The sequence below is a fragment of the Natator depressus genome, chromosome 7 (assembly GCF_965152275.1).
Source record: "Natator depressus isolate rNatDep1 chromosome 7, rNatDep2.hap1, whole genome shotgun sequence".
NCBI classification, from domain to species: Eukaryota; Metazoa; Chordata; order Testudines; family Cheloniidae; genus Natator; species Natator depressus.
Genome location: NC_134240.1, coordinates 58,181,622 through 58,207,598, shown reverse-complemented (window position 1 = coordinate 58,207,598; position 25,977 = coordinate 58,181,622). Strand labels below are relative to the sequence as shown.

The 25,977-nt window shown below is 45.7% G+C and overlaps 1 protein-coding gene across 1 annotated transcript in view; it reads right to left on the bottom strand.

Moving 5' to 3' along the window:
• Nucleotides 1–25,977, bottom strand: part of WDFY4 (WDFY family member 4) — a 228,012-nt gene that overhangs the window by 136,641 nt on the left and 65,394 nt on the right. Inside the window, exons 16-28 of the mRNA XM_074959629.1 lie at nt 25,573–25,780; nt 25,132–25,208; nt 23,905–24,123; nt 19,478–19,662; nt 15,824–16,055; nt 13,315–13,466; nt 9,863–9,974; nt 8,886–9,076; nt 6,908–7,060; nt 4,625–4,698; nt 3,162–3,323; nt 1,521–1,612; nt 326–425 (exon numbers count right to left, since the gene is read on the bottom strand). Of these exons, the coding sequence (XP_074815730.1) occupies nt 326–425; nt 1,521–1,612; nt 3,162–3,323; nt 4,625–4,698; nt 6,908–7,060; nt 8,886–9,076; nt 9,863–9,974; nt 13,315–13,466; nt 15,824–16,055; nt 19,478–19,662; nt 23,905–24,123; nt 25,132–25,208; nt 25,573–25,780 (1,957 nt within the window). The remainder of the gene's footprint in view (nt 1–325; nt 426–1,520; nt 1,613–3,161; nt 3,324–4,624; nt 4,699–6,907; nt 7,061–8,885; nt 9,077–9,862; nt 9,975–13,314; nt 13,467–15,823; nt 16,056–19,477; nt 19,663–23,904; nt 24,124–25,131; nt 25,209–25,572; nt 25,781–25,977) is intronic.

The window sequence follows — 25,977 nt, the reverse complement described above, 5'->3', positions numbered from 1 at the left end:
ACTGCTTTATAAAGACACATCAGATTTCTTTTCCCCTCACAGAACAGATATGGAAACCGTGATCTCTCTGATCCCACTGTTTGGCAACTGTGGGAAAAGTGTTGTCTATTTAATAGATATCACTCTAAACCTCAGATACCTCACTGGGGAAAAAAAAAAACTTTGAACCCAAACCTGACACATTCCGCCTCTCTCTCAATGACTGATGACACTCATAAATGCTAACTGGATGTTGAGCACTGGTCAAACACAGAGAGAGAGGGGGAACCGCGAAGGAGCCACAGTCCCTCCTCCGCCCACTGCATCCCCAAATGGTTCTACTTACTCAGAGGACAGATGAAGTTTGTCTGAACACATTACATCTAACAGCATCTTCAGTAACTGGTTTCGGAGCCAGATTGTCTTCCCAGATGTTTGGCTTAAGGCTACAATAATCAGAAGGAAATAAAAAGTAAAGAGGAGACAAAACGTGTTTCCAGCACTTTGATGAACAACCTTGTTTGTAGCCAATACAAATATAATTGGTTGTTAACTGGGTGGAGTGAAGTACGTGTGAACATTTGGAAGTGGGGATCCTGCCATTGTAAATACTAGTCATTTCTGAGTTCTGTTCCCAAAGCCCTATCATTAGGGATGTTTAAAACTAGACTGGACAAAATGCTGGGCAATGAATAATCTGTAGGGAACAATTCTAGACTGGGTGGAAGAGAAGGCTGGAATGGATGACTTCAGAGGTGTTTTTCCACCTCTAAACTCTGTGCATTGAAGCTCAGGCTACCAGTGTCTCCATAATGTATTCTGTTGCGTGGATGTGTTGTATCCAATAGGACCTCCACTGGGACCACTCATAGGACAATAAGTAACAGGAAGTCAAGGTGGCTGGCTCTCCCAGCCGTCAAGTCAGACACAAATGGGGTAGACATTTAGAAGATGCATGGCTCCTTGCACTGCAATATGCACTTGCCCTAGAGAATGTCCCTTCACCCACATGGGACTCCAGCACAATGCAAAAACTACAGCGGGCCAGCAGCAACAACCACATTCCCATGGAATCCTGGGAGGGAACTTTCACCCTTTCATTCCATTGTTTTTAACCCACAAACATTGCTCTCTGTGAAATTTCAACCAAATGGACATTTCTCTTCCTGGAGACTTGTGAAAACCAGCACTTGAGGGGCTTTTGGTGCAGTGACCAAGCTCTGCCAACCTAACTGCAGGAGAGATACCAGAGAGGGGAAAGCATAACTAAGCACGTCACCTGACTTTAGAACAGACCTTCCCAGACATGACTATTCTCCGTCCCTTTACTACCCCCTGAGCTGTTCAGAGTAGGGCCCTGACCCAGCAAAGCAATTAATTTTGGACACCTGGGTAGTTCTGCAGCATGTCCCTCGGGGGTCTGCCCTTCCTGCCCTCCTCTCCCCTGCCCTCCCCGAGCACAGCCCTGCTGCATTTAGGACCTGCCCCAGGGATGAGGGGCAGCATCCATCAGAATTCATTCACCAAAGGGACCTCCTTACCTTCTCCTGGCGGATCAGAGATCCCATCCAGGCATATCTGACTTTCATCCACAGACGAGGGCGTTAAAGTGTAAACAAGGAACAATCCAATCCTTTCAGAGAAAGAGGAAATCATTTTTGGTTAGCAGCATTTCCGACTATCATTATTGTACTGTGAGTCTCATGATAGTTGTTGCCTTTCTTAAAGCCTCAGCTCCTGGAGTCATGGGATTATGTGAGAATCTCGGCTTTCATTAATAGAGTACGTTTCTAGCCCTTGTGGAGAAAAGCTTGAAAATATGACCCCCTAATGACTCAAAAATAAAAATAAAAATGATCCCCCCTTTTAAAAAAAACCTCATGATTTTAAAGCCAGTTTTGTGATTTTGGGGGCCTGACTCATGATTTTTGAACCAATGGATTTGGTAATATTGGGAAAGCAATGCTGCTCGTGCCTGGTGTCCATATCCCCTTGGGAGCTCCCCTCATAGTGTTTCTGAGCGACACCTCACTGGCTTCCAGGCATGCAACACCCAACATGGAATCTCTAGCAGCCCAGCAGGAAACTGCTGTGACAACCCCTTTTCACTTGTGAAATGCTTGAATACCATTTTCCAGTTCTCATCATAAATGGATGAACGTTACACACGCACAAAGCAAGTGAGTGATGTGCATTCATCTGACTCTGGGAGTGGTGTTCCCTATAGACTAAAATACCACACTATAAGAACACTCCAGACATGACAACGTACGTTAGCATTCCCCCAGGTTCGGGACAGTACAGGTCCCCTGTTTTTTAATGATGCTCGGGGCCTGCTGCACGAGCTGCTCTCCTGGAGGCTGTGGGACAGGGGCTGTCTTTATTTGCTCACACTGTACAGCACCATGCACATTGTCAGATCCAAGCAATTAACAATAAATAAAACTTAGTAAGTTGCAGCCACCCTCATCTTTAATAAAGAAAGAGGCTGCCAATGGAGACTGCATGTCCCAGCATGCAATGCTGCATCTGGACCAGAGTGATTTCATTAAAATCAAGATGGAGCTTTGAATGTTGGCCTGTGTCATCTCGGTCGCCCGCACCCCTGTGTGTGAGGGTTGTGGACAGCACCGGATGGGTCTCAGCTGGTCTAAAGGGTAGAGATTGACCAGTCTGGGCATGAGCTATCAAATACTGCAGTATTGTGTTTCAAGCAGCTCTTTCCTCAGACAGCAATCAAGGGTTGGAATTCTCTTCTCCAGAAGGTCCCGGCAAAGGCAGTCTCCATGAGATTCAAGAATAAAATGGCCAGTTGGACATCATCTAAGCAACTGGATCAGACACCCATCAGCCTCGGTAATCTTACCTACCTTGAGTAGTTCCTTACGCTTTGGGTCATCCCACTGAGGTCAAGGGGCTACCTGTGCTATATTCACTGTAAGGGTCACAACTTGGCCGGGGGTGATTCTCACTCACTTGAACAGGGCTGAATTAAATGCTGAATTGGCTGTCAGTGGAGTTTTCCCCTACGATTCCTTGGAAGGGATCTACAGGGATTCTGTCTTTGTCCAGAGCACCAAGCAGGGCTGGATGTGGCGACTGTGATTACACAATAGGATTCCTGTGCTTGTAGGGGGACTGCTCACTTGTGAGCTGAGAAAATACTGCATGGTCGGGGTTACCTAAGAATGTCTTTGGTGTTGAAATAGCCCTGCAGCAGGTAGGAGAAGATGGTACAGATAGTGGTGACTCGTGAGCAGCTGATCTCGATGTCGTTGAGGAGGAAAACCAGTTTGGGCACCATTTGCATCTGGTAGGCGACTTTGGCGTTCCGACATCCATCTCTGCATCAAAGCAAGAGGAACATTAAAAGCCTTTACTGGAAAGAGCCAATTCTGCCGAGTTTCTGCTAAAAGGGCTCTGCGTTCACTCTTTGTACCACGGACTTCTGACGTTGCCTTGGCAACCAATCAAAACTCCTACAGACAAATTGAATATGTGTCGGAGATGGGGATCTGAAGCCTTCTCAGTGTGTTCCTCCCTCCCCCCGCCCCCAGCCTTTCCCCGGAAACGTCCGCCTTTCAGCGAGTTCAAACAAAACAAAGTTATTGACTTGGAAAGCCCTGAATTGGTGGAAATAAATGCTGTTCTTGTAAAACTCAGCAAGAGACATCAGACGGGATCGTGCCTGGCTTTTCAGTGCCAACAGAATGGAATCTACGGGCCTCACTGGGGCAGCCGGTCTGTCTCGCCCTGTCTCTCCAAAAATATTTAACTCTCTCGTAGAGCTGGTCGGGAAATTATTCTTTCCTCTGCGCAAATTTGGGTGGGGGAAGTTCTTAAAAATCTCAAAATTATTTGGTCTAAATTTCAGTTTTAAACCTGAAATCTTTCATTAAAAAAATTGAGGGGAGGGGGGGAATTTCACCCTTGATTAAATGAAAATGTTTTGACTAAAAGGTTTTGTTTTGTTTTGTTTTTTTGGCAAAGATGTTTTCAACCAGCTTCATTACTTTTAAAAAATCAAATGAATAAATAGACATCTGGCTTTCTATTAGGACTTGTCTGTAGTGTATCCAGCATACTTTGGGCACTGAATAAATAATAAGCCATCTTCTCCCTCTAAAAGTTGAAGATATGAAGAATTCTGACATTAAATTGATCTCCCTTTGAGGGCATTATGTCCCGAGATTTGCACTGCAGAATAGCGACTGCTCCAACCAGTCCTTACAGATGCCATTTTCCAGAGCAGTTGTGTGCATAGAGCTAGCCTGTAATTACCAAACTCAGTCATCTGGACTTGTTGAATGGAAACATGTGAAAAACTTACCATCCAGTCTAATCAGGCAAGATGACCTACTTTCTTTCTCTAAGTGCTATGGGTCAAGTACTCTGCTGGTGTAACCCCACTGAAGACAATGCAATGCCTTCAGCTAGCAATTTGGTCCTATGATTCTGCGACATGGCCAACAGAACGAGTAAATGAAAGCTTGGATTTTCACAGGGCCCTAGAAGAGCTAGTTGCCTGCCATCTTCCATGGATTTTCAATGGGATCTGGGCACATAACTCCTTTAGAGACATTCAAAAATCCCAGCCTAAGCTTATTAGTTCATCCTGTCTCTGCCATAGATGCCAACTATGTACCTTGAGGGCCGCAGGATCTCCACAAGATGTGAAAAGAGGGCAAGGTCAAGATTTTCTGGTGCATTTGACCAAAGCTGAAAGACAAATGAAACCAGAGATTTCACAGCTTCTCGAGTTCAGCTCCTTTTTCTCTACTGACATGAGATTAAATAAGTTTTTTAAAAAATCAAACGTGTTTCTGCAGCACTTGCCTTCATCCCGAGATCTCAAAGCACTTTACAGACATTAGTGAGGCCTCACAACATCCACATGAGGTAACAGAGTGTGTCTATTACTGATGGGGAAACTGAGGCACAGTGCTATTTGCCTACAGTGAGTTAGTGGCAGAGGAGAATAGAATCCGGCGTCCTGGTTCCCACTTTTTCTTCTCTGACCAACTGATAGCATCCCAACTACACCCATTTGGTTTAAAAACAGATCAGAAAACATGCAACACACACAATCTACTATGAGTCAGAAATGCCTGGAGGAAGTGTGGCCCAGTGTAAAGCACACTGGCCTGGGACTGAGTGCATTTGGGTTCTGACTCTGTCACTGTTCTGCCATATAAATGAGGGCAAGTCTCGGTGCCTCCATTTTCCCATCTGCAAAATGGGGACAACAATACTTTCCTTTGTAAAGTGTTGTGGCTGAAAAGTGCTGTATAAAATATATGTATTTTTATACCATGTAAAAGCACATGGATTAAGCTATGTTGGAAAAAATATATATACCATAGAGTACATTTTTAAGTGAACTTAAAATGACATTTTTCAATTTGCATCAAGTGTTTCTTGGATTTAGGGGGAAAGGAGTAAAATAAAGCACAAAAAAAGGATAATTTCAGAAATATGGAAATGAAGAAATGATCACGGAGAGAGGGAGAGAAAATATATCTGATCGCATAGTGCACAAAAGCAGGCAAGCTGCAGTTTGCACCCAGATAATGAGCTTCCACAATCACTCTGACTGACATGCCCCAGAGAGATCTGCCATGAGTCTGTCTCTGAAACACGTACTTGTGCAGCCCTGAATAGGGACTTTTGCAGGCACTGAGATCACGTAACGTGAGCAGAGTAACAGCAGAGTGCAGGTGCTTTAGAAGAGAGCTAGAGAACAACTCTGGAGGCTCCTTGTTCTATAAAGATCCTCCTCTATCACATAGCCTCGTCCACCCTGGGGCCTGGAACACCAAGAACTCTTCAGATTCAGCTCAGAGGCACGTGGACAGCAGCAGGACTGTGGGAACTGGCCTGGTTAATGCTCACAAATGCAGAAGCTTCCTCCTTTGCAGGGGTTTTCTGTGGTCAGAGTTCTCGGTCAGAGTGCAGAACAAGGTGGGTTTATTCAATGAGACTTTTTGTGACAGGTCTGGTAGAGCTGAAACTCTTTGCAGGGGAGCCATCTTTACCAAAGAACAACTCCACACTAAGTGGAGGTTTGAGTGTAGCCTGAGCCTGAATTGCAGGGCACACATGGTAACACACTCAGCCAATCTGGGACTTCCACCTTTTTCTCCCAGGGGAAGTGCCTAAGGAGCCATCCCTGGAGACAAAGCACTGGAAAACAGATTGCAGGGACCAATCCTGCTTTGGCCCAGTAGGTGGAGAGGGGTGGGAATGGAGGGGATGAACTATAGGTCTCTCCCATCACTAATTTCTATGAAATTGGATTCACCCCATCTGAGTGCATGATAGAAGAAATTCACCCCACTGTTAGGATCCCAAAGCAGGGCCCATCCAGCACATAAGCCCCATTTATTGACCCAATCCAGGGTAGTGCTGACAGCACCACCCAGCAGATGCTCATTTACTCACAGAATCCATCCCTAAGCCCTGACTTCAGTGGTGTATAGAGCTTTGTATGGGCCCTCTGCCTTGGGGGGAATTTCACCCTACAAGCAGGTTCCACGTTCCAGAGTAGGAGACAATCTCATATTTGTTCAGCTCCTGGAATGATCAGGGCACTTGGACAACTGATGACGGGGTGGCAGCACCAACAGGACAAGAAATTAATCCCCAGCCCATCTCAAATTACGAACATACTATTCTGGATCTGTTGGCTGGAGCAAGACATAAAAATAACTTACTCTCCTTGCGGGAATCTAGAGACAGACCCAAACTGTACTGGAATTCAGACTTCAAACACCCCAGGTCTGGATGGTATTTATATGCAGGGTTTTAGTTCAGACCCACACCGAATAAGTTGTAGCCTTCTCATCAGATACAGCCACAGAACTAAGTTTATACTCTAGAGCCTCCTTTAATATAGCTCAGGGAACACATACAATATTAGTAGCTTTACCTCAAAGTTACTGAGAACGTATTGGAATGCACTATAGTTCTTTATAGTCGAGGATTCCAAGCCCAGCTCTGCCGTGCCTGCTATGGAGAGCACCAACTGTAAAATCCTGTTGTTTAGCAGCTTTGTCTTCCTCCTTAGTAGGTACGCCAGGAGCTGAAAAGAGTTATTGTGCATTCATTGAGCCCAAAAGCTGTAGAAAGCACAGTAGAAAATACAGTCTGCCTCACTGACCTTATAGCATATTATCCAGTGTTATTACTAAATATGACATGCCCAGCACACTCCAGACACAGTACTCATACATGCAGCATAAGACTGTCACTTCAAGCAGTGAGTGAAGTTTTTAAATATACATTGAAAATGTGGGGGGTTGTAATTGGCAGGCTGGCTTGCAGGAGGAATTTAACAGCAGAGCAGGAATATTTTTGGGTAAGAAGCAGCAGGAAGGAGTGAAACACATATAAACTTGTGCTGCAGGAAAGTTACCAAGAACAACGTGTGAATACACATGGAGAGCTCACTACACTGTTACTCATGTTATTAGTTGTTTGTGAGAGGAGCAGATCAAAAAATTCAAATTTCAACTTTTATTTATGAGAAACGGGGACACGTTTTTGTGAAAATTTTCTCGTTTTTCAACTGGGTCTAGTCGTGAGTGTTTGGGTGATCGCTGCTGTATCTGGAAAGTGTTCAAGAGGCTCCTGAATTTCACAAAAGTTAGAAGGAAAGATTATTCACCCAGAAATATGCACCAGAAAGTGTGTACGTGGGTAATTCACCATTGATTAGTCTCCCATTTAGAAAGCTTCAGCAATCCAAACAGAGAGCAAAAACAATTCCATGTGACACAGGTAACCAATCGCGTAGACTGAACAACATATAGCAAAGAGTCAAGAATCCAGAGTCTGATATCTATTTGCACAAACTGGCGAACACTTACAAATAATGAAGACAGTCACAGGAATCAGGATTGGATGGGGAAAATGGGCTAAATCCATCAGATCATTCATTCACAATGAATAATTCAGCCAGCTCTAACATTCATTCAAATACTGCAGTGTGTTTTTCCAGATCCAGGGGGTCCTCTCTGTTGCTCTTTTAAAGATACCTTCTATGCGCAGTAGGACTAATTATTTATTGAGATCTCTCTTTAGCCTGGGTGACACCAATCATTTCACTTACCCAATGACACACTCTGCTGAAACTGCAGAGTTGCACCTGATTTCCACCCCAAAGTACAGTAGAATATACATCATCATCATCTTCCACAAGCCAGACCCCAAGTTCATTCAAAACTCTGGGAGCCAACCCTACTTTCGAGGTTGCACGGTACCGAAAGCTGAGTTTGGGGCAGCTCGAATGTTACATCCTGAGATGCATACTACATTTTTGCCTCAGCCCAGTTCCTAGCAAAAAAAAGACCCTCCACAATTATCACTAACCGTCCCCATTACTGGCAGGCTCAGCAGAGAGAAGTTGAGGACTTCATAGGCCATGGGGAAGGAACAGAGCTCTTGCCCTAAAAGCAGTTTTCCGGATGAGGGTTGAAGTATGCTGACAGAGGGCAGTACTTGGGGGGAGTTTGCACAGCTGCTGACTATGCATTACCTGCTCTGTGGGTAAGGTCTTAATACAATGGCCAGTGTGACACCTTCCATTATCGTAACAAGTAAGCGAAGATGCTGTGAATCTTCTGAAGATTGTGTGTCTCATTGGCTGTGTCTGGGAGTGAGCCCTGCCTGGCTGTTTTCACCAGCAGCAGCTGAGCTGTGATGGAGATGATGGGCACAGGATTTAGGGCTCAGTCCTGCAGGCCTTACTCTCAGGCTTTCCATGGGACTAACCTTAAGGGCTGTAGGCCTTTAATGCCTCACTCCCATTAGCTGCAATGGTCTTTGGGCCAGGCCCTCAGAGAGGCCGAGAACACATAATGCAAGTGAGGCAAACAGCACCTGAAACCAGAGGGGCTCATTCTCACCTGGTATCCGCCGATGTGGCTCATCAGCTTCTCACTCATGGGGCTGCGGTTCAGGACGGAGTTCAGGACTTTGACTGTGGCGTACATCGCATGGTCATCCCAGGCCATGGCAATGAGGCCTAGCAGAATAGCTGGGCCCCCAATAAAGTTCAGGCTGTTAGCTGCTGGGCAAGACTGGAACACTCGTACTCCTGGGGAGAGACCAACAGTTACTAATCCATGCACCGACATGGAACAAATCTAGAGCTGGACATTAATGGGCACATGACTTCAGTACAACAGAGACACCCTGTTACCATGCTGCATCTCTGGGCAGGGGAGAACTTTCATCCTGAGAGCAGACTGCAGTAAATCTCGGAATTCTGCTGCATCTGAAAGTGAGGGTGGTGCATTTGCTTAAACAACCCAACCGAGAGAGCAATGGGTCTGAGCAGCAACGCCTGAATTGGGATCAGAACTCCAGAGAAAGCCAATCTGCAATGTTAGTCCTGGCCATTATTGTCAGGGTAGGGACCAGCCATGAAGCTGGGCTCTAGATCTGAATCTCTCCCAAGTTCAAGGTTATTCTGAGCCAGGGTTTTGGTTTGGGCTCATCTTTAAGAAAACGCAGCATAAGAGAGATGAAGAGAAATGAAACTGCAAGAGGAAAAGGTAGAAATGCCATTAACTAATTGAGTGTGGTAAAAGGACTCATTGTTCTACAGCATGTGACCGTGACATCATTCCCAGTGATGCCTATGAGACTTTGGAGCCACATCCATTACATATATCTGAACAAGATCACTACCAAATGCCTTGAAGCTTAAGGCATTAGAGGCAAGTTATGCCCTCAGATACACGTACATGCTGGGATCCCATTGCTTACATTGGGAGTCCTATGTACACATTCCAGGACAGAACATATAAACGTCTGAAGATCCAGGCTGACTAGCCCCAGCTCTCATGTTCTACTTTTCCATTCCCCAATTTGTACTTACCAAATTGGCCCACAGCCACCGATCCAATAGTTCGTAAGGGACCAGCGAGGTGTCCAGCAATGTTTGTAGCCAGGAAAACCGGTGTTGAACTGTCACGAGAGATGATCCCCATCTAAAATAGACCAAAGAGACCTCGTAGGAAACATTGTTGGAGGTTAAATTGGGGGTGGGGGAGCAGAGAAGGAAGCAAGGAATCGGGGATTGTATTTGTTTGGGATTATTTTAGTATTTTTAGACTATGATAGAACATTTCATGTACAAAGATAAACTGTTGATCAAAATCAATAACACAAGGGGATTCAAAGTCAGAACTGCTCGTCCAGCCCAAATATCTCCTCCAGCTCCGCCACACATGCCCCTTACTGTTCCTGCTGTGGGTACTGCATTGCAAGGGACTCAGAACAGCAATGTGGATAGCCTATAGTACACACTTCAAACCCCAGGGACAGCTGAGTGAAATGAGGCACCCAGTGAGGGAGTGCACTCCCCCTTCCAGGGCCAACCAGGCACTGACAATCAGACCCGCCTGGGTATGATCAAGGAGGTCCCTGCCCCACTGAAACAGGAAAGGCTGCTGAGCAGCAAGGAGAGGACTAGAGGCCACCCGGTTCACAGGGACTCGTCGGACCAGGCTCAGAGACTTTGCTGGAGGATGTTGAGTTGAGGTGTTTTAACCAGGGGTCCTGACTGCTGAGGAGTAAGGGCCTCTCTACCTGTTTTACAAACGTTCCCTCCGTGAGACTTTATTAAAGGAGACATACTCATTTGGATTAGTGGGTTTGGTTTTGTTCCCCTGGCCTCCAGGGGCACACCAGCACACCCCACCCCCTCACACAGCCTTAGGCATGAATAACCCGGCTTCTGTCATTATTTCAAGCCAGGATTTTTACACTGCCTGAGCACTGTCAGACCTCGAGCTGTATGTCCCTCTCCAGCTAAAACGAAAACATGGAGAAGATGGAGTTCAGGTCAAGAGTGCTCGCCAGTAACTTAAGGGTAAAAAACCTTTGGAAATTAGAGCTAAGGTACCCAAACAGCCATATTGAGCCCAGTGTTGACTCTACTAAGATCCAAAGCTGCTTCCTCTGGATTTAAGAAGTCTTCCGGCAGCAAAATCTGGGAGTGGGGGAGGAATCAGGACTTCAAGCCTGATTTTAAATGATTTAAGGTCCATTGTTACAAATCTTTGGTCCATTAACTGTCACATGGTAGCATTCTCTTTTAGCATCTTGTTGAGTGCTCATGTATGAAATTGTTTGACAAAAAGAAAATTCCTAGGCAAAAAACTTTTTGTTAAACAGAGAAGGGATGTGCAGAGCAATCAGAGAAGCTACCTAAGAACCATAGACTTATAGGATGTGGGAGGCTAAGGAAAGTTTGTGGGACTGAGGAGCCCTGTACACATTGGGCTGAGGATGAGGGAAATCCTGGAGAACTTAGCATATCTGTAGAGCTACAGGAGTCCCTGGGGAGGTTAGTCCACTACTCCCACGCTGCTGCAGTGGGCTGCAGCTTCCTCACAATTCACCGCACTCATAGTAGCTCACGGATGTGACGCAGTGCATCCTTCTCCACCATTTCCTGGAGTCTCCACCATTTCCCTTTCCCTCACATTTGGAACAAAGAGATTCTCTTGGTGGAAGACACCACCATACCTAACCCCCTAGGCATGGAACGGTTCTGCTCTGTACCCATTGTTGGAGGAGCTGGTGGTGGTAAAGGGTATGTACACATCCAGAGTCTGCTACCATCTGGCTCCCCCATGTAGGACACTGCAGATAATACCCCACCTGACACTTGTGGGTGAGGGACTTGAAGACTGTCACTGAGGAAATACCATAGTGTTTGTACTCTAATGCCTCTCATCGGACTCCCCTGGGGGCTAGACTGTGGCTGGATGAAGGGATGGTCAGGCGTCTCAGATGCAGAGGCATGAGCCAATCAAGTGTTTTTTCCTCCTGGCATCACTCCAGAGCAGAGTTAAGGTTGTTAGAGAGCTTTAACTGTGCATCCCTTACATTGCCATGTCTGCATTTCTTTTAAGAGTAACTTGTATCCTGAACCATGAGAGTTTGTAACAGTTCACTTGGGGATAATTACAAAATACCTGTAACGTTTTTAACCCCTAAGTTATCGATATACACTCAATTTCAACTCCAGTTTTAACAAAGTTTTTTGCCTAGGAATTTTCTTTTTGTCAAACAATTTCATACATGAGCACTCAACTAAAAGAAAATGCTACCATGTGACAGTTAATGGATCGAAGATTTGTAACAATGGACCTTAAATCATTTAAAAATTACAGTCATATGACGTAACCCCCAGGCCATAAACCAACCACTAATTGACTGAGATCAAGAAAAAAAGGCTCCTATGGGCAAGTTATTCCATAATTTTGTTTTATGAAATTTTTGCACCTTCTTCTGACACATGTGGTGCTAACCGCTGTCAGATATAGGATATGAGTTAGATGTACCATAGCCTTGATCCACTATGGTGATTTTTATGCTCCCTGTGTTCTTATGATACAAACATTTGGTTTATTGGACAAATGCACCAACCCAGTTTGTTGATTATTAGACAACATTTTTTAATATTGATCTGCTCTAGGAATTATTTGGGGGGAAGATCTCTGGCCTGTTATACAGGAGGTCAGATTAGATGATCACAAGATGATCCTTTCTAGCCTTGGAATCTATGAATAGACCTGGATGAATTTTTTCCAGCAAACAGAAATTTTGCCAAAAATGCATTTTTCAGGGCTCCAAAACTATTTCGGGTCCAATTTAGTAAATAGTTTCAGCTGAAAAAAATCTGACTTTTTTAAAAAAGTCAATATGTTTTGTTTTGCAGTTTTTAAAACAAGCCATTTTGACATTTCATTTCGTCATGCTATTTTTGACTCAAAACAACATTTTACTTAGAAAATGTCCTTTTAAAAGGACAACCATGTCAACCATGATTTGAAAATATTATTTTGAGTAGACATTTGAAGCATTTCATTTGACCTGGCCAATTTTTGTTTGTTTGTTTGTTTGTTTTTCATTTAATCAAGAACAATAGGAAACAATTCTGTTTCCGTTTGAAATAAAACAGGGTATTTTTATTTTTCGGTTTGACCATCAAACCCCAAAACCAATTGTTCGCTCAGCTCTAGCTCTCAATTACATAGCAGCCTTTGGTGCGCATAGTGTTTAAGAAGACAAGTTTCCTCCTGTAATGTAAATTGGTTCGAATCTCCTCTCGCTTCCTTCGGTGCAAATCAGGAGTAACTCCGCTGAAATGAATGGATTTATATTAGTGTAAATTTGGTGTACATGGGAAGAGACTGAGACCCAGGAATTCAGGGAAAGCACCAGAGCGAGGAAGTTACAACAAAACCAGAGACTTTGCTCCAAGAAAATCTAAATGCAAAGGTGCCTGGCTGAAAGCAAAGGAAGAGAGCCTGTGACCTCTTTGGCGATCAGCCGACCGTCCACTTCGTTGTAGCAGCTCTTTATGTCTTGGATGGTGGTGGTAGATGAGCACATGGCGTTGATCCCAAATGAAATTCTCTCCTCTGCAACCAAGGCTGTGAGCTGAGGCTCTTTGGAGTGACCATTAGCTAAAACAAGAGAGACTTTTAAACCCATGAGCAATTTCACATTCTCAGCCCGTGAGACTAAAACAGGTAAGTGGATAAAATGTGGGGGAGAAGGGGGCATTTAGAAAGGGCTCCACTTTGATCTAACCAGAACCAGAACTGTATCTACATCTTTGCAGCCCAGAAGCTGGAGCTTGCCAGCATGGGCACCAGTAGGAGCTGCACTCAGTTTTTCTCCACTGGAAACTGCTCTTTGCAGATCTTACCACCAGCATCTCCATGAACCCAAGAGTTGAGAGCACGACACACAGTGCAGGTTTCATTAAGGAGGTATCTGTCACTATATAATTATTCTCATAGGATAAATCCTTGCTTCTCCACACGGTCCAAGTAAAGAGGCTGGGCAGTGGAACCACACCATGAAGGGCTTTCCACACCCACCCGCTGAGAGCTGGGGAATGGTTTACCCCATAGCGATTATACCCTGTTCTCCAAGTGATTCCGAAGCCCTGTGCTTGGAAACTGTCAGGTCACTGGGTTCCCGGATTTGACTACACCTCACTTGTTCACAGTAGTCTCCCCCTTCTTGGGGAGAGGAGATGGTGCATCACAGCCGTCACATGGCCATGGAGCACCATGGGAAATGAAGTCTGGGGGGGATCCCAGTCTATAGAAGAGAATGGGAGCACGAGGCTCCCAAACAACAACTCCCACAAGGCACTGCTGCAGGATCAAAATATTTTGGCTGAAATAGTTCGATTTTCAGGCATTCAATTTTTTGACCAAAAAAAAAAAAGAAATCCAAGTTTTCCCTGGAAAGCAGACATTTTACATGGAAAATGTTTTGTTATAAAAAAAACTCAATTTTCCATTGAAAACCAGTTTTGATGAAAAATTTCACCCCGCCCGTACCCTTTGCTTTAGGCTGCAGCTTCAGCAGATGGGTTTGTTCCACTCTTTTCAAGTGGGAGAAGACATCCCCAGCCCACTGACTTCCTAATGCAGAGGTGGATACACTCAGCAGTTGAACAAGCAGCAATCAATAACTAAAATGTACTGGAGATGCTCTGTCTGCCTGTTTAATAATTGAAGCTAACAGTATACTTTAGTTAAAAAGCTTCTTCATTAAATTGAATGTAACTTTGTGCTCCCTGCCTCCCGCTCTCTCCCCTGCTGTGTTGCACCACTCTCCTCTGAGGGCCTGTGCAGCTAAGGAGATTGCTGTTTCCTTTTCTGCTATGTTTTTGTCTAGCACTGCACATCCCAGTTACAAAGGTTCTTCCTTAATGTCTGCCTCACCCAGACTGTAGTCTCCATAAATAACAAGATGCCCACAGAAAATGAAGAGGGTTGGTCCTGTGGTCAAGTCACTGAGCTGGAACTCAGGAGACAGAGTTCTAGTCTGGGCTAGGGGAGATTGGCATTCAATTCCAGCTCTGCCACAAAAATCCTGTGTAACCCCAGGCAAGTCACTTAGGCCTGGTCTGCTCTGGCAGCAGTGTGTAAGCTACACGCCCCAGTGAAAAGCAGGCTGCTTCCACACTGCAGCGTATAGCTACACGAGGCAGTGAAAGGCTCCAGCAGCCGGGGCAGGGAGCAGTGAAAGGCTCCGGCAACAGGGGGGCAGCACGACGCTATACTGCTAAAAACAGCCGTATAGATAGGGGAGGCATGGCTGGGGTGTGTAGCTAGCCATGTAGGGTATACACCCTAAGGTTCTGGTGTCACTGTACTCTACTCACCTAAGCAGTGTCTCACCATCTATGCTGCGATTTATACCCATGTTAGGGGGGCATGTAGTGTCTCTACTCAACATGCCACTGACACCGTAGACATAGTCTGAGTCTCTCTCGGCTTCAGTTCCCACAGGTCACATGAGGATAGAAGCACTAACCTACCCAACAGGGTGTGGGGGGAGGGATTCTGAGGAGAAATACACTGATGATTGTGAAGCGCTCAGATACTACGGTGATGAGGGGCATAGAGGCATGACAGATCAATCAATCTTAATTAATTCTTGACTCTGTCACAGATGTCCTGGGCGAGTCACTTACAGCCAGATATTGAAAAGTATCTAGGTGTCTGAAGATGCAGATAGGAATTCCGGCTCTCTTGAAAACCCCACTAGGTCCCTAACTCCTAGCGGAGGCCTCTCTGTGCCTCAGTTTGCCCTGTAAAATGGGGATAATTATTAAGGAACTTCATTCCACTCACTCTCAGCTGTCCTGTCTATTTAGATCATAAGGCCTTATTACACGTCCAGCACAACGGGGCCCCATCTTGCTGGAGGCCTCTAGGCACACTGGTAATGTTAATAATGGATGATAATAATAAACCACGGCAGATGTCCGGTGCAGCACGTCAGAGTCCCCGCTTACCTGGAAGCTGCACTGCTTGGAAGTTGCTGAAGTACCGGGGCCCGAGCTTGTTAATCACCTCCACCGTTTCCCCAGAGATTGACTCTTCAAACAAGTACGTCGGGCCCAGGCGCCAAGCCAAGGAGGACTTCTGTTTCCAAACGCGGGGGGTAGCTATATAGCCATAGATGTCGACGAAGGAGGATGGTTCCATGGAAATAGTGTTCCCGGGTAAGGGCTGTATGTACTGCATCTGCATCAGAGAAAGAGTTCACTTGTGTATCTGCGGAGCTGTAGGGCCTCAGCCCAGCAAGATACTGTCTGTCCTCATCCCCTCTGAAGTCAAGGGAAGTCACAGGTGCTCTGCATGTGACATCACAGGATTAGGTCCTTACTTGCTGAAAATCCCAGTTACATAAGGACTGACATTAACAGGAGGGACCACACTGTTTCACTCAGAGAAGACATAACCACATCAGCCCAAATTCATCCCTGGTACAATCACACTGACTTGAGCAGGTTTCCACCAGGGATTAATTTGGTCCACTCTTTGCAGCACTTAAACTAGGCTTTTGTAACCTGGTCACCTGATACATCTGGTCTCTCCTTCCTGGAACAAGATAACAGGTAGACCCCTAGTGGGATCAACAGTCTCCAAAGAGTGTTCTGTGTGCTATCGGTGACCTACAGTGCACTTCCAGCGATCTGTGAAGACCTTCTGATTCCCATGGGCCTGCTAAATCACCTCTTTGTTCTCAGCTGCTAAAGAGCAGCAAAGAAGCAAAATCGACATTAAATACTTCCCTGATGCTAGATTTCCATGTCAGCAATCACTATAGTTGTAACAAGGATGTTCAATAATGAGTTTTGGGTTCCTAACTCCTTAAGCAACTTGGAAATCCTGGTGTTGGCCTCCAGGAATCAGCTGTCACTCTACATGACTATTTAAAGCCCCAGTCCTGCAACTTGTTCCATTTGTGCAGATCCCTGCTCCTGCACCCCATCAACTTCAATAGGGCTATTTGCCAGGGGTAGATCAAGTTACAGAACAGGGGCCTATCATTTAATAACTTGTCAATTTTCAGCTTTGATTGTAATCGAGTCAACATTGCAGCTGGGCTCTGAGGAAGGATAGTCAACTACAATGCAGCAAAAAAGTTAAGATGCCTTTTGGGACTCTGAGGAGCAATTCTATTGTGCTCCTCTAGATTGTAAAATCTAGACTGAGATCTAGATCATCTAAAATGTAAAATCTCCTGGGCAGGGACTATGTACTACTCTGTGTTTGTACAGCTCCTAGCACAGCAGGGCCCTGTTCTTGGTTAGTCCCTCCCTAGGCTCTACTATAATTAACAACTTAATAGATAATTATTTTAGAGCTGAGATTTTCAAAAGCATCGTAGTGATTTATACTTCTAAATCACTTTCAAAAGTACTATCGGGACTTGCACTCCCCAAGTCACGTAGGCACTTTTGAAAACCTCACCCAATGTGTCTTTCTTAAAGAACACGCATCCAGTTCATTTCAAATATAGTAGAAAAATCCTCTGCCTTAATCCCAGATTTAAACGTCCTTGAGGCCAATGTTCTTTTTTGGGGGGGGATAGACTTTAGAGAAGGATCCAGAATCAGGCTTGTAATGGAAACTGTGTAGCAACCATAACTGTAGAGAGGCTACTGCAAATCCATAATGACCTAGGAGTCAAGTTTCAACAAGAGGAACCTAAAGGCTAGGTACCTACATCTACACCAGGCACCTAAACAAGCCATTTTCCCCAAAGTGCAGATCACTCAGCAGCTCCAGTTTACTTCAATGGGAGATCAGCATTTTGGAAAATCTGGCCACTTAAGTGCTGAAATATGGACATAGGTGCCTGCCAATTTTTGAAAAATGTTCAGTTATAATCAAATACTAAGCAATAGTTTTCAGAGCTTAATGCAGCGTCCATTAGGGTAGGGATATGACTTTTATGGGGCCAGATCATCCCAAATCTGCTACTGCAGAGTCCTTATCCTTTCCTCTGAAGCATTTGGTGCTGGGGACAGAAGGAGACTGGATCAGATGGCTCTCAGGTCTGATCCTGTCTCCAATTCCCATGATCCTAAAATCCTGGCCCTAGATATTAATGACCTTTGTGTAATTCTGATTTGTTGCCTGATTTCCTCTTCGTTTTCCATATCACGAAAAAAGCATCACTTCATTTCCTCAAGATACGGACTTTGGGCCCATCTCTTATTTACTAAAGCTTTGTTTTATTTTTATTTTGATTTATGATAAACACATTTGCTGTTAATCCTTTAATCCGTTGTGATGCTCAAGGCTTGTTTTATCCATGACTTCCAGTCTCGTTTAAAAGAAGGCAAATTAAATTAAATTTTCATTCTCAGAATGGCTATAGGTCCCACAAGGTACTGTGGAGACATAATTTTTCTCAAGTATGGGAAAGAGAATATTGCGAATGAAACAGATTGCTTTTACAGGGAAAGTATAACACACAGGCAAGCTTTGCGTACATCGGAATAGCGGAGTGAGAAGGAAGAGACCAAGGTTGCTATAAATGAATAACAGCGGAGTGGGGAAGGGATCTAGGGACTGCCAAGAATTGGATGACAGTTTCAGTATGGCCAACCACAAGTGTTTAAAAAGAATCACAAGTAAGGCCTCAAAAATATCCTGAGATTGGCTATAAAATCTTGAGATTTAAAATAAAATAACATAAAAATAATAAATTGGTCGTTCTTTTTATTTGCCTTCTTGTTTCTGAGCCTTCAAGATGCACTGAGTTCAAGCTTTTCCCCACACCCAAAAGGTGAAGAAACTATTTTTTGTAATGAAAGCTGAGACACTTGTGAAATGACATGACTCCAGGAGCTGGGGCTTTATTAAAAATAACTAAATTTTGCAAGACTTGCAAAAAAAATCACTGTATTTTGCAATCCTCTTCCCCCCCTCCCTCATTTTGAGCCATCTTTCTTATTTCATATTAACCCATGTGAACATACCTCTTGGAAACAGACCAAGTCTATTATTTGAGGAGAAGAGCTAATTCACAGACGGCTTGATACTAGAGCTGGGAGAATATTGGCCGGTATGCAGGGAATGACCGCCTGAGGGATGTGAAACTCAGAGTGTTCCACTGGATGCAGCAGGCAGGGCAGGCGATCCGTGGGACACACCAAACCCATAGATGTCTGAGACATAGCGGGAAATCCATCAGCCTAAGCACTATTGTGGAAGGCTGGGCAGTAACACAGAGGATCAGTGTCTCTGCTCTGCTCCCCAGGGCCTCCTCCTGCAACCCCAACATTGAAACATTCAAAATGACTATTCCCTCTTGAAAATACAGGCCTAAAGACTTTGCATCCCCAACTTGAGAGGACTCAAAAGGGTCCTGAATTTCAGAGGGAGGGTTCTCAGCATTCCTAAGAATGGCTCTTTTAAGGTGTCTCAGGTTGGGCCCCCATAATCACTGGTCACTTTTGAAAATCTGAGCCTCAATCTCTGAGGATTCGTGTGATTTCCAGTGCCAGCCTGAGCACCACGTGCTCCAACAGAGATGGACAGCATTGCTCTTTGAGGTCTCCTAGCTGTGGGATTAACAAGACAGGGAGAAACCGACCCAAGAAATGCAAATGACCAGCTGCCAAGTACGGTTTTATGAAGAGAACCTTTACCTTAGCGGAGCCAAGTATCTGTCCGTTGATATATGCCGAAACTATGCAGCTCCTTTTCGTTTCCTTAGCAACCGTCACTGTGAGGTGATGCCACTGCCCTGTGGCTAGCTGTTGGGTGCAGCTGAACTCAATCTGAGTTGGGGCTGAGGGGTGATTTGGGACCTCCATTTCAGGTTCCATGATGTCTGCACAGAAAGAACAAGCACTTAAGCGGTGGGCAGACAGAGCAGAGGCTGTCTTTTACTGTGTGTTTGCACAAGGCCCAGCAAAATACAGCCTCAAGCCTGATGCGGACCTCTGGGCATTATTTCAATGCAACTAATATTAATGTACTGACTGGGAAACTGAAGCACAGAGAGGTGAAGTGACTTGCCCAAGATCACAGAGTCAGTCAGTGGCAGAGCCGGGGTAGGACTGCGGAGCTTCTGGAAAGCAGTTATGGAGGGGAGGGAGGGAGCAATAAAAAGGCCCTAAACTACTGGAGTCCTATTATCAAAACACAGTGTGTACCGGAGCTGCGCTCCCAAATACCTCCGGCTCTCAAGAACAATGGTTTGTCCTATTATCAAAACACAGTGTGTACCGGAGCTGCGCTCCCAAATACCTCCGGCTCTCAAGAACAATGGTTTGTTCCCAAAGTCCTGAGTGCTGTAAAATGAAACCGATTCTAAACAAGACAAAGCCTCAAGTCCTCATTGATTGAGTTGCTGTGGAAAGGATCTCTTAGAGGCTGAACAAGTGCAGATCCTTTGTATGTGATGACTGCATTATGGAGACAGGTAAGCTGGCGTTTTCAAAGGTGCCTAAGGGAGCTGGGAACCCAGCTCATTGGGAATCAGGCACCTAACTCCATTAGACTTCTTTGAAAATCCCAGCTGCACTATACCCCCCACTCCCAGCCCCTTCTCCCATGGATTAATCAGGGTCACGTGTGAATTACCAAGCACAGCTCTGATCATTGGATAAGAAGAAATGGATAAGTGACAGCCTGAGAATAGCCATTCAAAAATCAGGGAAACCAACTAGCTGTTTGCTTTGGAAGCCAGGAGATCAGGGGGTGTTCACTGCCATCTCAGTCCCCTCTATGCTCCAGATCTGTGCACGGCCCTCATGTCATTATCAGTGAGAATAAGAACAGGTATTAATTTATACACTGCACTATTCTCAAAGACTTCTGGGCACCTGGCACAATTTAGCACATTAATTTAGCATCGTCTCCTTCAACAGCAGAATATTAATAGCAAAAGGGGTGTCATTTTACATACCTAAGAAACCATTCTTGTTGGAGAAGACTCACATTCTTGTGGGGAAGATACGCATTAGATGTTCGTGCAGGTGCCAGGGTACAGCAACAAGGGGATCTATATTATCTAATACTGTGACTAGGGCAGACATAGCAATAATAGGTTTCAGAGTAGCAGCCATGTTAGTCTGTATTCGCAAAAAGAAAAGGAGGACTTGTGGCACCTTAGATTTGTTAGTCTCTAAGGTGCCACAAGTACTCCTTTTCTTATAGCAATAATACTAGCTCTTACACAGCCACACAGTAACATACATATACAACTGGACTACAGAATTTCTGTTGTTTAGAAGTAACCTAGAATGACGTATTGTCTGTGCGTGCACGCACGCATGGAGACACACCCTCACTCCAGGTACTTCTCAACAACTGGGACTTTGTAGTCCAGTCACAACACACGAGCAACACACGAGCAAGCTCCAGAACACCTTCTACCAAACATCAAAGGGAACTTACGTCATATTCCAATACATTTCAATGCACTGCCCCACAGCCTAACATAACCATTTCTGTAGGGGCTCAACATGTACTTATAAGTCGCTACCAACTCTTACTAAGCCTAGAGGTGGGTGAAATGTTTTGGCTAAATAGTAAATGTGCCAGAAATGCAGTTTTGGGACAAACAAACTCATTTGTGAATAAAGGTTGAATTTGGCGAATAGTATCGGACAAATATGAATGAAAATAATTTTTCTGAAAAAACACCTAAACGGTTTGCTTTGACATTTTCTAAATGAATCCTTTAGACACTTCATTTTGAAAATGTTGCTTCGAATAGATGTTCAAAATGGTTCATTCAACCTGGATAAAATTTTCAGTTTTTCATTATGTCGAGGAAAAAACCAACAACAAAATCCATTTTGGTTCAAAATGAACGGATTTTTTTTCTGTTCAGTGGCCAAACTGGAAAAAAAAAACAATGATCTGCTCAGCTCTGAGTAAGACAAATCAAATGATTGCTTAAATACAGCCAGATGGCCTCTGTTTTTGATGTCAGGTTTACAGATCCCACCTGGGATAACACAATGCTATTCACACACTGTATAATGGAAGTAGGAGACAGGATCTTTCACACGTGTTCAGTGATTCTCTTAAGGGTTGGGGAAAGGAATCAGAAATGTAATTAAAAAGAAGAATAAAAGAGCACACAATGCACAATGTATCTGTTTAATTTGCAATGAAATCTGCATCAATGTCACTCCACTTTCACTCCAAGCAGTACAAAGTTCTGCTAATTGCAATAAACTATACTGTCCAAAGTAGAGCACTGAAAATCAAGTGCAAAGAATAGAAGTGGAGTAATAAATATAATCGATAGTAATTCTTGGGTGAGTTCCAGATCTCTTGGGTGAGTACAAATCTCATGTGCCTGGCCACTGAGCCAGCCCCAATCTAATCCTGGTAGAGGGGTTGGGAAAGGAGAATGTCAGAATACATATGATTGGTTGTCATCTGGGATATAACAGAGCAGCCTGGCGGCTACTCTAACCCACACTGACTCTGGCACAGATCCACCCTGAGAATCAGGGAGATGTAGCAGCTCCTTGTCTTTGCTGTACGAAGCACAAATTCAGCAGGACCGAGAATCTAGACCACCACTCTGCCCTGCTAGGATCCAGGATTACACTGACTCACACCAGATGATGCATTTTGGTGTTTGCTTCACGAGCTGCTGACAGTGTTGTACAGCAACAACCCCCAAACACCTGAAGCAGATTGTTTTGTACCACTCTGCACAAGTCCGGCCTGAGGATTTGGCGGAGGGACAGCGAGATGATTCTTTCAGACATGCCTCAAGCTTACTTGGCTGACATTACATATTCCAGCCAGCAGCGCTCCCCAAGGGATCACATGCACTCTGGCCCTGGCCCTCTCCCACCCCCTAAAACTGGACTGGGGCTGGCACAGCGACCAGACACACCGGCAGCTCCACCACCCCAGGGAATTCTCACTTGGCCAACTAGTGCTGTTGATTGTATGTGGAAGGCACCCAGGGCTAGGTTCAAAAAGCATTTAGGCATCTACATTTTAGGTTCCACTGCAATTCACAAAACTCCCATTGAACTCTGTGCCCATTTCTGTCTCTGGCCTATGTGCTGCTGCCTCCTTCTAGGCTCCTGGGCACCCATCTCCTGCCTAAGCTCCAGAACGATTCCCAAACCAGGGGAAGACAGGCATTCAGCTGCCTAACCCATGTGCGGGGTCCAGGCTGGAGGGCATGCTCAGAGGTCACCTCCCAGAACAGGGAGGGGAGGAGGACCTCCCTTATAACTTGTATTCACAATGGAACAGCTTCCGTGGGAGAGACTGAAAGACCGCACATCACAGTATCCCATGGCACAGTGGTGAGGGCAGATCCCTGTACAAATCCCTTCTCCTCATCGGGGGGGGGCGGGGGAGGGGGCAGGCTTGAATGAGGGGAATCCCACATCCCAGGTGAGTACCCCAACCATGAGGCTAAAAATAATGAGGGAGGTCATCCAGCATCATCCACCACAGCATGTGACCCCCCCAGCTTCCTTTTCAGAGCTCCTGAGATGCCTAACTCCAAAGAAGGTTCCTGCATTGTGCATCACAAGCAGAGCTAGGTGCCGCCCTGCAGCCCAGATGTAGGCACCTATCCCCACAGGCTCAGTGCACAGCCCTTTCGTTGGCCCCTCCCATTGGCTGGCTTAGTCAAGGAGCTGCCTAGTGCACTGGGTTTTGTGAATCGCTGTCTCTCCCCATTTACTGTCTAGGGAGTGGAGGTGCCTCACTCAGGCTTTGCAGGAGTTTCTAGGCGCCAGGAAGTTAAGCCTTGCGACACCCAGCATCATAATGCTGAAGTCCCTTTGTGAATACAGGCGTCTAATGCTGCAGTGATGGGTGGCAGTACAGAACCCAGAGATAAATAGATTCAGGTAAGAGCGGGAAGGGATCTTTGGTCCCCCACCCTTCCACTCCTTTTCCCTTTCGACACCAGTGATTAGTGGATAGCTGTTTCTGTTTTCCAATGCTCCTTCCAAGGCAGAGGGCTAGAATTCCTTTTTAAAAGGAAAGTGGAGATTGCCCTTTAAATATCTAGTTCCCCCGAATGACTGAGGCCCTGGCCTTGTGGTGCCCAGCGGCTGACCGTGGAAAGCTTTACCCAGTGGCTGGAACTCCACTTCCTCTGTAGAGATGACCAAGGAGCGGTCTGTGGGGGAGAAGCTGACAGCAAAGCATACAAACTCCTGCTCCATCCTCGACATGTGCCGCACCACGGTGAGGAAGCGCAGGGGGTGGGCATCGCGGGCAGAGCAGAACCTGCTGACCAGGAACCAGGAGGAGACAGTCAGGCCGCCCGAGGGTGGGAACAGTCTAGCACCTGCAGGAAGGAAACGAAATGAATGTGAGGAAGCAGGCTCCCCTGCCCCATCCCTAACAACAGGGCTTTGTTCCTTTCATCTGAGGATCTCAGAGCCCTTTTCAAATATTAATCTAGAGTCCTGTGAGCCACAGAGCAATCAAATGACTTCTCTGAAGTCCCCCAGCATGTAAGTGGAAGCAGTAACTGTGGAATCCAGGAGCTTTAATTCCAGGTCCCCCCCACTCCCCCCACTAGACAGCACTGCCTCTCTTACTATTGTGCCAGACAGGATGTGTGTGGCCCAGGATTAACTGAAGAGAAATGTGGCATCTTAGAGACTAACAAATTTATTAGAGCATAAGCTTTCATGGGCTACATGAAAGCTTATGCTCTAATAAATTTGTTAGTCTCTAAGGTGCCACAAGTACTCCTGTTCTTTTTGCGGCTACAGACTAACATGGCTGCTACTCTGAAACCGGAAGAGAAATGGGGTCACCAGGCCACTGACAAAGGAGAGAGACACTTAGAGGTTTGCCTCCTGTGGGGGGAGTCCAGATCTGGAATTGGAACCGAGCTTTCACAGAGTTCAGAGAATCCTAGAGGTCAGAGATGGAGGAGACCTAGCAGATCCTCCAGGGGCCAATGCAGGATTCTTACAGACAGGATGTTTCCAAGTGTTTTATCCAGCCTAGTTTTAAATGTTTCAAGTGATGCAGCTTCTGTCCCTTCCTCTGGGGGATTATCCCACAGTCTAATGGATCTCACCTGTTAGGGTGTTTTCCTGGTATCTGCCCTGCCTTAAGTCACCCCTTTACTCCTAACAGTCAGAGCAGATGTTGCAGTGTGGCCTGTTGCAGAGAGAGGCCTGAGCTCTATACCTCAGAGCTGAATCTGAGGCAAGAGTTGGGAGGGTGTTGAAGCAGTGGTCTTGTATGCGGCCATCTCTGGCTACCGCAGGATGCCTGAGAGCAGGAGGGCTATGTTCATCTTTCTCAGAAGGCTCCATGTGAACCAGCAGGTACCTACCCATTCCGATCCCTCCTGAGATGGAGTGTTCCACATTGGGGCCCATCACAGTGGAGAGCGTGGGGAGGAACAAACAGCTGCAAAACAAAGAAAGCAGAAATTCAAGCCTGTCTCAGTGAGCTATTAAGGACCTGGCTCTGTGCTCCTTCCGCACGCCAACCTCCCACTGACTACAATCCTGCAGCCTCAGCCCCTCAGTGGGTCCAGGCTGATGATGAGGGTAAGAGCATGGCAGAGATGGAGGAGACCTAGCAGATCTTCCAGGGGCCAATGCAGGATCACTAGGAGGGCTCTGGGTATACTGTATGAGTTGCTAGCAGTGCTGCACAGAGGGGAATTATGGGAGCAGGAGGATCTGCTGTGACTCTCTTGTTTGGTCCAAAATAAGAGACTGGAGGCTCTGTAAAGTGATACAAAAAGCAGCATGAATCGCAGCAATACCCATATCCCTCAGGGGACATGTCGAACTCCACGAAGGACGGTGCCAAGGAAGTGTTGTATGGCTGGAAATTCCGCGGCGACGTCATGGAGATGAGACTCATAGATGTCTGGAGAGCCATCGCAGAGCCCCTGGACGCCCGTGGAGAACTGGTGTTCCACGTGGCTAGCTGAGTAACCACAGGATTGTCTGGTACGGCTGCTCCTGAATCTACGACAATAAAGCCCATCATTAGCAATGCACAGCGCTGTCACTGCTTCCATTCTGTAGCATGCTTCTTTCCAAGTCATTGATTGCAGCCACAAAGCATGTATCTGATCAGTCACGGCTTCTCCCTCTATGCTCAATTAGTCCTCAGTGGGCTGCAGAAATCTTTCTGGTGCTGCGGAGGGTGTGGGGGGTGAAAT